At 38.7% G+C, this 13,840-nt stretch overlaps 1 protein-coding gene across 1 annotated transcript in view; it reads left to right on the top strand.

Moving 5' to 3' along the window:
- TMEM245 (transmembrane protein 245) overlaps positions 1-13,840 on the top strand; it is an 88,218-nt gene that overhangs the window by 44,266 nt on the left and 30,112 nt on the right. The window contains exons 9-11 of the mRNA XM_058523733.1: positions 3,363-3,453; positions 11,038-11,136; positions 11,962-12,093. Of these exons, the coding sequence (XP_058379716.1) occupies positions 3,363-3,453; positions 11,038-11,136; positions 11,962-12,093 (322 nt within the window). The remainder of the gene's footprint in view (positions 1-3,362; positions 3,454-11,037; positions 11,137-11,961; positions 12,094-13,840) is intronic.

The following is a 13,840-nucleotide window of genomic DNA, read 5'->3' as shown; positions in this document are numbered from 1 at the left end:
TGCAGTAGGTCATTGGCTGTGCTGGTGTGCATTTCAGGAGAGGGATCTGGAATGAAGTTAAAAAATTGGCAGCCTTAATGTCTAAGGGGCTTCTTTTCTTTCATGATCACTCATTAGTGAAAATAAGTCTAGAGCCCTTCTGTACTGGTTTTCAATTGTAGTAGCACTATTCTACTACTGTATTGATGACGTACACAATCTGAGTAGCCCCAGATCAGAGTAGTTGTAGAAAGGTGGTTTTTCTTTTGTTTAAAACTTTGAAATAATTATAGACTCACAGGGAGTTGCAGAGAAATCCCATGGACTCTTTACTCTATCTCCTTCAGTATTGTCATCTTGCATAACTATAGTGCAGTAACAAAACCAAGAGATTCACATCGATTCAACACACAGAGCTTCTTCAGCTTTCACTAGTTTTACATGCACTCGTGTGTGTATGTGTGTGTGTTTTCTGCATTTTTATCATATGTGTAGCTTCTGTAAGCTCTCAACACCATCAAGGTTCAGAACTATTCCATCACTACAAGACTCCCTCACGCCACCCCTTTATAGCCACACCTACCCTTGACCTCCTCCTTCAACATATCCCTAACCCTTGGTTACCAATAATCTGTTCTCCATATCTATAATATTGTTTCAATAAAGATATATAAATGAAGTAATAGAGTATGCAGACTTGTGAGATTGGTTTTTTTTCACTTAGCATAATTCCCTTCAGGTCCATCGAAGATGTTGTATGTGTCAAGGGTTTGTTACTTTTTATTGCTGAGTATTATTCCATGTAGGAAGGTTTTTAAAAGCATTTAGACTTGGGTGCTTCATGGAAGGTCTGATTGTTTTGCAGCAGATTAGTGGAGGTGGACATGAATTAATAGTAATGGTTTCTTGCAAATCTCAGTACTGAGTGGATTTCTGTCCTGAAGATGGCAGTTGACCTTGTGGGAATTCATGTGGATACTCCTAGTGGAGATGGTACAGTTAAGAATTGATCAGATATACTTTCTTCCAGTGTGGTGCACATTTTATATCCCCTATGTAGGTACCTTGACTTCCCATGGATGTGCTTGATGGGCTGGTGGATAAATTAGAAAGACTTAGGATATGATCATCCTAGCAGAGCTTCAAAGAAAATGAAGTTGAAGTCAAAGCACATCTTAATTCTTGTCTTGAATGTTTCTATTAGTCTGGAACTCATTTTCTGTTTTCTGCTGACTAGTCTCAAGCCTGCTGATTCTCAGGTCCCTCATTAGGAGATGGCACTGAGATGGTACTGAACATGGCTTGCCCTTACTTGAGAGGAAGCCAGTAAGCTAAGCTAAGTTGTTTTTATTGTGGCTGTTTTCTTGGTGGGTCATATTGTGATAGAGATTAACCTTGTCTCAGGAGGGGGAGTGTGAGCCACTCCAGACTGTAGGAACTTGGTTTCTCCTGAGGGGATCCCTCTTGACTCAGGTAGGAGAGAGAGTGATTGGCTGAGGCAGTGAATATCCTATGGAAGGAGCTCAGTTTAGAGGTGTTGTTGGTGTAAGATCACAGCACATCCTCAGGTGTTTCTGACCCCATGTCTCCTAGATGGCACTTGTTTTGAGGAGGTCTAGAGTGAGCCAGGAACTTTGACTTGGCCTCTCGACAGCTCCTCTTATCTGTTGCTATTAGGACACCTGCATGAGTATATTGATGAAGTGTTTTCACTGCAGCCAGCAAGACTTTATCAGGCCTAATAGAGATTTGTTAGTCATTCAGGATCAATCCAGATACCTCTGTGAATCCTCACACTTGAGAATAACACTAGAAGATATAATTTTCCCATAAAAGTGTAGTACCATATAATTGAAAATATTCAGCAGTCCCTTCAAACCATTGAGGAATCCATAAATACTAGAGTCATTTAAAAGCTACTTAAGTTAATTTCTCCCAAATCTCATCTCTATTTAGAGATCCAAATTTCCTGTTCATAACCTTTTACTGTGAGATTATTACATTTATAAGCATCTCTAAAGCTTTGTCTTACTTGCTGAGAAATAATTGAACTGACTGAGAATTTGCAGAAAGCTTCACAAACATTTTAAGTTTGTTTGGAGTGTAGGACGAACTGGTTAATATTAAAGATTCAAACCATTACCGATTTGACATTCCACTTTTTAATTTATCCCAAATATCTTTTCTTGTTAAAAACCATCACTTTCCTAGGCAGGCATCATTACTTCCATGGCTATCAGTGGTAGTTGGCTTTCGTTTTATGATCGTCTTACACACACACACAAGCAAGTTACCACTTCTGATTTACTGTATAAATTACTACAGGTGCATAAAGCTGCTGTGAATTGAGGTTGTTGCACATTTGACTTGACTCACTGTTTGACTCTTTCCCATATGCCAGCTCTGTAGCATGTGTCATATTTGGGCCCCAGGAAACTGATTAGTTACTGCTTGCCATGCCTTTTGGCATCACTCATGAAAAGTTGAAATCAGGACTGTTAAATTTGTGAATGTCAACACCTCTGGTATACAACATTGTGAGGAGCAATTAAGAGAATATGTGGAAATATTTTCTCCTTTGGAGAACACAGCGTATGTAACATGTTATTGATTAAGGCAAATGCCCGGTTAGTTAACAGGAAAATGGGGAGGCCACCTTGCACTGCACCAGGAGTAAAGCTTGTAGACTGCCAGTTCCTCGTACAGCTGGAACTGTGCTTAGGTGTCCCTCACATCTTAAAGAAAAAGATCTTCAATGGATAAAAATTGAAAACAGTGATTGACCCTCTAATTTTCTTGTTTTCTTCCTCAGTTCACTTTCTTAGATCACTGGTTCTCAAATATTAGTGTGCATCAGAATCACCTGGTGAGCTTGTTAAGGTACAGATTGCTGGGCCCCACCCCAGAGTTTCTTTTTCAGTAAGTCTGGAGTTGGGCCCAAGAATTTGCATTTCTAACAGGTTTCTGGGAAGCTCTGATGCTGCTGGTCCATGGACCACACTTTGAGAACCATCATTTTGAGTCCCAGATGCTGACTATCCTGGTGTCCCAGAACCACTTCTGCTGATGTTGAATAAGGCAGATGACCCAGGATGTGTGTGGACAGAGAAACCAGGCGGAACAGAATGAAAGAGAGGTTATGGGGAAAGTGGGTTTAAAAGATAAGGAAAGCTTGAAGAGAAATCCTGAATGTTAGAATTAGGCCAATTAGGCCTGGAAATCAAGGATTCCTGTGTGTGATTCATTTGTGTCTGTGTGTTGATGACTGATCAGCAGTTTGTCAGTTACTGCTTGTTTAATACATTGAGTTCAAAGAGTTATTGGTGCAGTACACTAAAAGTGTACTAGTTTTAAAATTTTTTTCTTTCTTTATTTTAAATTAGTTGGCTTCCTGAGGCTCAGGTAGTCCAAAGAGCACTCAATTCTGCGGCTAACAATGTGTATCAGTATGGACGAGAATGGATAACCCACAAGGTAAGGGAAGAGCCTTTCTTTGTGGCTTCTTCTTTGCAAGGTTTTCATTGGAAGTGATTTCTTGCTGTGATAAAGTGTAGATGGAGATTCTGTTTGGAACAATTTCCGTTTTGAAGTAGGCTTATATCCACAAGGCAACAAGCAACATACAATGAAGTTAAATCTTCCGGGTGATATACTAAATAGTGCTGGTAGCCTGAACAACATGAGAGGTTGGCTATTTGCTTCTTGTTTAAGATAGATCTTATTCATTATTTGTGCATTAGGACAGAATAATCCAAAGCTTGGGTGGTCAAATAAGGCTTTGTGGAGAAAAAAGTATTAGCACATATAGAATTTTATTATCTGCTGGCAATTGTGCTTGGCAGTTTCCAATATGTTTCATTTAATCTTTCCAAGAAACCTGCAGTAGTCTGAATTATTTTGCCCACTTTACAGATGGGGAAACAGATTCAGTAAGGCTAAGTAAATTCCCAGTGGTCATGTAGTCAATTGCAGAGCTTGGTTTCAAATAGGAGACTAACTCCAGGTCCCTTGCCCTTCTGCGGTAGTGTTCTAGAAGTGTGTGCCTAGAACTGGGATGAGTGCTTTAATGTGGCAGTTGGGATAAATCTTGAAGGAATGATAGGTCTTAGATGAATAAAGAGAAATAAGAGTGTATTTTAAGAAGAGATATTTATGTGAGCCAAGATGTAGAAACGGGAGTGTGCTTGAAGAGATTAGCTTGATTAAAACTTTGTGAAGGGGAAATCAAAGAGGAAAAGACACAATTACGGCAGTTAAGGATCAGACTGCAGGATATGGATTTGGGATATCTTTTTTCCCCCTAATATTGCCTATGGGAATGAAGTTAACTTGAAGTTTAATATTTTGAAGTAATTAGGGTCATCTAGGGATTGACAAAATTTGTTGGAGTGAGATGTGTGCCCAGAAAAAAAGTATTAGTTTGTGATTCTGTGTTCAAAATTCAAAACAAAGTCTCAACAAAAAAAGGTATCTTGGAAATTATAATGCACACGTGTATAGTGATCTACTAACCTAAGGATGGAATTGTGGTCAAGTTAAAAGTTAAGAGAGAGATATGTGTTATTGATTTTCTTGGGTCTATACCAAAAATAACGTAATCAACTGTCACATGGAAGTCTAAAAAATATTTATTGAAAAAATGAAAGATAAGTATATGGATATAGATCTTAGAATTCAGAGGGAAGATCAGCCATTGCAGAAGACTTTTAGCCTTCTAGAAATATGTTGGCTTACTTATTCTGCTGAAAACATAGTGTTTAGTTTGTTTTTTCTATTTGGGATAAATAGATTTTTAGTCTGGAATTTTTACCTATTTAGGAAAAGGGTGAAAAAGGAATTTGAGTAGCTGGAGAAATGTGCCTTAGATTTTAAAGAAGTAAGTTTCAAATTACTTAGAGAAAAGCTAGGTTTGAAACCTTTTGCTCAAGATTCTAAAAGGAAAGACAGCTGAAGAGAGATGGTCATTGCTAACAAAGTTGTAAAATATTTGTGATCATGACTTAAGAAGACACGGGGATAATATCTAAAAGCAACTATTGAAGGTCCATCAACTGATGAATGGATAATTCAATGTGGTATATCCATATAATGGAATATTATTTGGCCATAAAAAGGAATGAAGTACTGATACATTCTACAACATGAAGGGACCTTGAAAACATTATGCTTAGTATAAGAAGCAGTCATGAAAGATCACATATTGTTATTGAGCAATGGGCTTGCTTTGCCGTGATCAGAGCCAGTTAATCACAATGAGTTAGGGATCGAGAAACGAAGTTTTAATTTGATTAGCCAGCATAACTGGGAAGATGGTAGGCTAATGTCTCAAAAAACCATCTTCAGAGATGACAGAATCTTGAGGCAGTTATGTAGGGAAAATGGGCAGTGAGGAGGGGGTCCAGGGATGTTGGTCTCCAGGCATGCCGGGCTCCAGGCATCACATTGTTCTATTTTTTTGTCAGCGGTGATGGATACCTTGTAGGGTATGTTTCCCGCACGTGGTCAGCCTGTTCCTGGAGAGAAACTCATAGAACAAAGTTTTATCAAGCTATTGGGAAACTCATAGAACAAAGTTTTAATTTATCAAGCTATTGACATTTTAAAATATCAAGCTTACATATGTACTGTTTACATATGTAAGCAGAGGCCATAAATCAGGAGAGCATGTGAATTTTTTTAGAGTATGTGTAGAGTAGCGAGTAGTCACATAGAGGAGGGGCTGGGACCGTTTAGTGTAACAAATGGCTTCCCTTATGCTCACTTAAAATATGTATGATTCCATTTATATGAATGTCCGGAAGAGACATATCTATAGAAAGTAGAGTAGTGGTTTCCTGGGTAACGGGATTGGAGAGAATTAGGGGAGTGATTGCTAATAAGTATGGAGTCTCCTTTTGGGGTGATGAAAAATGTTCCAAAATTGATCGTGGTAGTGGTTGCATAACTCTGAATATACCAAAAAACTATTGAATTGTACACTTAAATGAGTAAGTTGGAAGGTCTGTGAATTACATCTCAATAAAGTTGTTAAAAAAAAAAAAAAAAAAGGACCCATTGTAATTGTAGAGGTAGCTTTCTGATAAGCTCAGATCTTACCCAGCTAAGAATCATGTCAGAATTGGGTCCTAAGAGCTAAAGTCTGGAAAGGACCGAGGCTAGGAAAAAATGCCATGCTCAGAAAAGGAAAAAAATGTTTTAGGGTGTGTTTAGGTATGAACAGAGAAGGTTCCTGTCTATCTGCCCCCAGCCTACTTTGTCAGCCTTCTCTCCTGTGTCCTCTATGCAATGTTTGGATTCTACTCAGACCTCCCAGTTTGCTATTTTCTCAGCATCCAATTTACTTTCTTCATTCAATATCCTTGCTTGAACTATTCTTTCTGCTTGGTGTGCTCTTGCTAAAATTTGTCCCTGGAGATGCTGCCCTAAGACAGCAAGAGAATAATGAATACATTTCCTCTGTCCCTTCCCCCGTGACTAGAATGAAGAAAGTGACAGCCAGTCCACAAAATGTCAGGCACTGTTCTAGGTGCTGGGGAAAAGCAGTAAACCAGAAAGAGTTACCCCCTTCCGGAGCTTACGCTCTGGTGAGAGGAGACAAACGTTAAACACGTAAACAAATAATTTCAGATCTAAAAGTGCTGTGACCAGGGTAAACAGGGTAATGTGGTAGAGAGAATCTCAGGGTGATGCTTTTGCTAGGATGGCCAGAGAATGTCTCTGAGAAGGTGAGTTTTCACTATGACTTGAATGATGAGAAGGAGGCAGTTGGTGAAGCTCTGGGAAAAGAATGTTTCAAGCTGAGGGCATAGAAAATTCAAAGGCTCTGAGATGGGAACTAGCTTGGTTGAGGGAGAGAAAGAAGGCCTATATGGCTGGAGTAGGGAATGTGGTGATGAGACGAGCCATAGATTATAAAAAGAAGTTGGGATTTTTAGTTACAAAGGTGAACATTGTATGGATTTAAAACAGAAAGGGATATGACCTGATTTAGGATATTGAAAGCTCATTTTGGCTGTTTTATAGAGAAGTGGGCAAGAATGGAGGAGGCAGGGAGACCAGTTAAAAGATTGTTATTACAGTAGTCCAGGTGAGATGTTGATGGTTTAGACTAGGATTGTAGAAGTGGAAATTGAGGGAAATGGTCATATTTGGGATATATTTTTGAGGTTGTTCTGACAGGAATTACTCATGGATTGGATATGCAGTGAAAGGGAAGGAAGTTTTTGGTTTGCCCAGCTACAAGGATAGCTGTGCCACTTACTGAGATGGAAAGACTTGGAGGTGGTAGTGGGGTATAGGTGTTAGGGATAGATCAGTAATTCTGTTTGTGGCGTATTGTGTTTAAGATAGCTATTTGATATCTAAGTAGAGATATCAAAAAAGGGTACTGGGGGGCCGAGCTGGTGGCATAGTTAAGTTCGCATGCTCTGCTTTGGCGGCCCAGGCTTCACAGGTTCAGATCCCGGGCGCGGACTGATGCACCACTCATCAAGCCATGCTGTGGCAGGGTCCCACATACAAAATACAGGAAGATGAGCACAGATGTTAGCTCAGGGCCAGTCTTCCTCACCAAAAAGAAAAAGGCTATTGGACATACATAGCTGGAGCTCAGGGGAGAGATCTGGACTGTGGATGGAGGTTTGAGTCTCATCATATAGTACCCATAGGATTGAATGAGATGACCCGTATTAGTTTGCTGGGGCTGCCATAACAAACTACCGCAGACTGAGTGGCTTAAATAACAGAAATTAATTTTCTCACAATTCTAGAGGCTAGAAATCCAAGATCAAAGTGTCGGCAGGATTGGTTTCTTCTGAGGCCTCTCTCCTTGGCTTGTAGATGGCCTCTGTCTTCACATGGTCTTGTCTTTGTGTGTGTCTGTGTCCTAATCTCCTCTTTTTATAAGGACACCAGTCATATTGGATTAGGGTCTGCCCTAATGATCTCGTTTTACTTTATTTATCTCTTTAAAGATCCTGTCTCCAAATACAGACACGTTCTGAGGTACTGGAGGGTTAGGACTTCAACATAAGAATATTGGAGGGGTCACAGTTCAGCCCATAACATGGCCTAAGGAGAGAGTATAGATAGAAGAGGATCAAAGAGATCCCTGGAGCACTTAAGCTTTTGAAGTTCAGAGAAGCGAGCTAGCAGAGAAGACTGAGGGAGGAGTAGCCTGTGAGGTAGGAGGAAAACCAGACTTTGTGTGTCAGAGGCCTAGAGAAGAAAATGTTTCAAGAAAGACATCATTCGCTATGACAGATGCTGCCAAGATTTCAAGCGAGATGAGAACAGAATTGCCCAGTGACTTATCATCCCCATTTTATATATGAGGTTATTCGCCCTAAGTTATGCAGGTCTCAAATGGCATTCTTTTTTTTTGTTTGTTTTAAATTTTATTTTATTTATTTTTTCCCCCAAAGCCCCGGTAGATAGTTGTATGTCATAGCTGCACATTGTTCTAGTTGCTGTATGTGGGACGCGGCCTCAGCATGGCCGGAGAAGTGGTGCGTCAGTGCACGCCCGGGATCCGAACCCAGGCCACCAGCAGCGGAGCACGCGCACTTGACGGCTAAGCCACAGAGCAGGCCCTCAAATGGCATTCTGAGTGCTCTTAATGCTTTATTGTCTTTCATATACAAAGAGCATCTCATTCCACCAACAGTACGTGTGCTTTCGTGATTTTGCTAACAGCAGTGACGCGTCCATCAGACTCCATGCTCTCTGGCCCAGTCTTCCTTGCAACTTGCAATATGTATTGTAATGTCACAGGACAGTATTCCGGGTCTGTAATGTTCTGCTATGGTTGATAGCACCACAGTTTGAAAAGAGTGTTTTATAAGATGCTGTAAAATTATGCTGACCTCTCCTTGAATAGTTGTGGTATTTTAGAGTTATTCACTGTTGTGCCGGGAGTGAGACTGCTAAAGGAGATGCCAATTTGAAATAGTACTTTATAGCAATAAAGGCCGCTGTGCAGACAACCTAGACTGGAGGCTGCGTGTAACCGTTTTAGGCCTCTTCTTGTTAAAGGGAGATCTCAAAAGCTGATTGGAGAATGACAGAAAGAATTGGTTTTTTTTGTTTGTTTTTGTGTGAGGAAGATCGGCCCTGAGCTAACATCTACCAATCCTCTTTTTTGCTGAGGAAGACTGGCCCTGGGCTAACATCCATGCCCATCTTCCTCCACTTTATATGGGACGCCGCCACAGCATGGCTTGACAAGCAGTGTGTCGGTGCGTGCCTGGGATCTGAACTGGCGAACTCTGGGCCACTGCAGCGGAGTGTGCACACTTAACCGCTTGCGTCCCTGGGCCAGCCCCCACAGAAAGAATTGTTAATAGGAAGTCTGTGAGTCTCTGACAGTCATGATATATAAAAGACTAATTTAAAGTAGCTAGAGCAAATGAGACTAGGGGTAATTGTGGTTTTTAATTATTTTGGGTAATTTGCTGTGTTAGGTGTTGTTTGTTCCTGGGTTATATATGCTGTTGTTGAAAGCATATTAGAGAACTTTTAATCCTGTCTTTGCCACTTAGCTGCATGACTTTGGGCCTCATAGATCCTTTCTAAATCTGTTTTTTCATCTTAAAAGAACAAAGATGATAACAAAACCTTTTTCTGTCTAACTCTTGGAGTTGTTGTAAAGATCACATAATGTAAGTGAAAGCCATTTGTAAATTGTAAAATGTTGTACAAAGATAAATGGCTTTCATTGTATTCACTAATTTGTGTTTGGTTTATGAATAAATCAAATAAATATAAAGGAAAACATTGGGCAGATATATTTACATCAAATATGTCTAAAAACTGGTTTAGGTATCTATAAGGCCAGCATCAAGTGGGCAAGAGGTTTGGATAGGCCACACAAAAGGAAGTACACATTGAAAACCAACATGAAAAATGGTCACTCACGTCACTAAAGAAGAAAAGTGTAAATAATTGGTTACTATTTGACACTTATTATCCAAAAATTTATCAGTTAGTCCATAAGGCTTTGGGAAAATTTGTTCATCCCTACAGTATTGGAAAGTGTTAATTGGTACAATCCTTATCGAAGACAATTTAGCAATATATAGCAAGAGCCGTTAAAATACTCATTTTCTTTGATTCTTGTACATTTATCTTACTATTAGTAATAAGAAAATAGTTGTGTGTAAGGATGTTCACTGCAGGGTTACTTGTGGTTTCATTAGAAATTGGGTACCATCTCTATATCCTTTGGGTAATGATTAAATAATATCAAAGCTTAATGAACTAATATGGAACCATTAAAAATAAAGATGAAGGTTAGTGATGAAAGTTAAAGATGAAATGCTTATGGATGCAAAAGAAGATAATAGAATTCTAATTGTATCTATCAACAGTCAGCAAGTTGCAGAGGAAATGGAAAAATGGAGACAGTTGTGTTAAGGAAGTAGGACTACAAATCAGTGTTTTGTCTTTTTAAAACTGTCTTTAATATTACCGTATGGTTTTAATAATAAATAAAATGTGGGATAAGATATTATAATGAATAGCTTCCCTCTAAGTTACCTTGTCTCAGTGTACTTGATTCCCACAAACCCTGAAGCCAGACTGATCGGTCATAACTCTGAGACCTGACATCTCTCAGCAAAGTAAGGGAAATATTGTGTTTATGGCTAAGTTCCTAAAATTTTACTTAAAGTTCTGTGGTAACTCTTATAATAGTGATAAATGTAACATGAGACTTCTGTATAATGGATGGGCACTTGGGCCACATGGCAGCAGATTTTTCTCTAGGCAGATGAGATTGGATAAATCAGTAATCATGGCTTCATTTTTACCATTTTCCTATAACCTGAAGTAGCTCTCCTAGATACCCAAGAATAGAGGAAAGAAAAAAGCAAAAAGCCAAGAAAGGCAAGGAAATTTACGGGGAATATTGAGTAGAGTTTAAGAAAACATAGTGTGGCTAGAGGCAGTTAAACAGTCTGGAACATTTTAGTTTGGTTTGGAACAAATGTAAAGACCCAGCTTGTATTAATTTTACTGGATTCTTGCCTGAAATATTAAAACAGATTGTATTTCTTCCAGCTTCATAAAATTCTGGGAGATAAGATGAACAATACTGCTGTAATTGAAAAGCAAGTGCTAGAACTGTGGGACAGACTATATCATTCTTGGTTTGTAAAGGTAAGTTATTTTATTAAGAGATTTTAATAAAATTATAAAAGGATTATAATAAAAGGATTTTAATATAATTGTAAACTAATAAAATCCTTTTATTTTACAGACTCATTGATTAGATAGGATTGTATTAACATTGGGATTGCATTTGTTGACAATTTTAAGCTGCAAGGTCGTAAACCTCAGGTCACAGAAGGCAGCTTGAGTTGATGGTTTATCTCCATGGCAGAATGCGCTCGTCCTTCTCGTGTATCTATATTCTGTCCTTTGTTCATCATCATCATCAACAGCATCTCATCCTCTAGACTAGCTCTGTGCAGTAGAAATGTAATGCAAGCCACATATATAATGCAAATTTATGTAATATAACGTTGTATTAGTTTTAGGTGTACTTCGTATTCTTCTCTCCCCCTTGCTCTCTTTATCTTGTATGGAAGATTAATAACAGAGATGAGGAAAGGAGGAAAAAGAAAAAATGGGACAACAAGAAAAAGGTAGAGGGGCTAAACAGGAAAAAAAAAAAGATGAGAGTAAATGCTGTGTTGGTGTACAGCTGAATATATTGAGGAATAAGTCTGTTCACAAATGTGCTTAGGAGGGAAGCACTCGAGCTAGTCTGAGACACAGTAGCTAGAATGTAAACAAAAATATTATATTTCAGATCTTTAGATGGAGTTCTTAGTTTATTAAATAATGCAAAGTTTTTCACCTTTGAGTAACTCCTAAAGTGTTCAAGTGGACCTAAAATAAAATAGCCAAAATAGGCTATTTATACATTTTAATCTTTAGGTTAAGATGGAGATTTCACACCTGAACTGTTTTATTCCATAGAACGTAACGCATTCTGGAAGGCACAAAGGACACAAGATGCATATAAGTCGTCAGAATAGCTGGCTGGGAGACATTCTGGACTGGCAGGATATCGCTTCCTTTGTTCACGAGAACATTGAGACATTTCTTTCGGTAAGAAATAGTATTTACAGTTAAACTGGACTTAGAAAAAAACCCAGAAACTCTAATTCCCAGTTTTCTTTACACACTTAGAGGCCTTTAGGTTCGAACGCCATGGCATTTACAGTTTTGAGCATTCTGAATGCACTGGAAAGGTGCCCAAAAGCCATGGCCTCAGGTGTACCTTCCCTGATGCCTCCTCTGTGCTTGAAGAGTAACCGGGAGATGCTGGATCAGGAAGCATATGCGCGGTACTGTGGCTCTCAGATTCTGAGACAGGTATCCTCGTTCCCTTAGGCTGACTGGAATGTCTCCAGCTGGACCACTGGAGAGGGAGCTTTCTGGTGGGCAAAGCCCTTTGGCAGATGGAAATATGGTTCCAGTTCATTAGAGAGACTGGATGTTTAAAGTCTTAGCTTGTTATTGTCCCACCTACTCTCCCCCCATGCAGCATCCACGTCTACCTTGTTTTCCAAAAGATCAAAAGCAGCAAGGAACAGCTTGCAGTGTTGCTAAGTTCTAATGACCGCTCTTCATTCCATGGTGTACTTTGTGAGATGTCTCAGCCTGTGGCTTTTCATAGAGATGAGAGGAATCTTCATGTGGATAAACTTGTGACTCATCAGGTTAACAAAAGTTGAGGTTTGCAATGCTAGATTTTTTTAAATTTTCATCCAAATAATAGCTGAACATAGCTGATAAGTCAAAAATGCTTTAAGATTTTTAATTTAAAAAATAGTGGTGCCCTACTCTCTGCTTCTTCACTTCAGTCTCATTCTCCAGAACCAGCTTTCAATTCTTTTAGCTTTCTCTGAGTATTTACCTCTAAATTTCTAAAATAATGTTTGTGCTGCTCTTTCTTGGTTTTGCAATTTTAGATATTATCTTTTGGCTTCCTAATACGGAAGATGAAGATAAAGATGTGACTTTTTTTTACAAGTCCCTCAGTGCTTTCTTATACCTCTCTTGGGGTTTCTTACAATCCCTTTGGTTCCTAGCCCCATCCCTGCACTCACACATTCCCTTCCTACCGTTCACCTAATACAGCTATAACAGTTTGAAATTAAATCTAGATATTCATGTCCTTCAGTTCTAAGAATTTTTAATTTTATGTTTTTGATAATCCCCTACCTCTGTTTTCTCTAGTCTAGTGGCTCTCAACCTTTTTGGTCTGAGGACGCCAAAGAGCTTTAGCTTATGTGGATTCTATTGATATTTATTGTATTAACAGTTAAAACTGGAACTTTTAAAATATTTATCAATTTACTAAAAAATAACATTGCATATTAACATAAAGAAGATGCTTTTTGTTTTCCAAAACAAAAAATATGTGGATAGGGATATTCATTGCGGTGTTACTTGTGACATTAAAAATTGGGAACTATCTCTAAATCCTATGCTTGGGTAATGATTAAATAATAACATCAGAACTTACTAATATGGACCCATTAAACATGAAGGTTAGTGATGAAGGGTAAAGATGAAATGCACATGATGCAAAAGAAAATATAGAATTCTAAATTAGATGTATAAACAGGCAGAAAGTTGCAGAAGAAATGGAAAAATGAAGACAGTTGTGTTAAGGAAGTGGGACTACAAATCAGTGTTTGTCTGGTTTTCCAAAACAAAAAATGATTTAGTGAGAAGGGTGCCTTTCTTTCGTATTTTTGCAAATCTGTTTAATGCTTGGATTCTCGTACCTGCTTCTGCATTCATTTTGTTGGAATCCTTTGTTTTAGTTGAAGTATATGAGGAAAAT

The sequence above is a fragment of the Diceros bicornis genome, chromosome 28 (assembly GCF_020826845.1).
Source record: "Diceros bicornis minor isolate mBicDic1 chromosome 28, mDicBic1.mat.cur, whole genome shotgun sequence".
In the NCBI taxonomy this organism is placed as follows: Eukaryota; Metazoa; Chordata; class Mammalia; order Perissodactyla; family Rhinocerotidae; genus Diceros; species Diceros bicornis.
The sequence above is the reverse complement of the archived record's forward strand: the minus strand, read 5'-3'. Positions and strand labels throughout refer to the sequence as shown.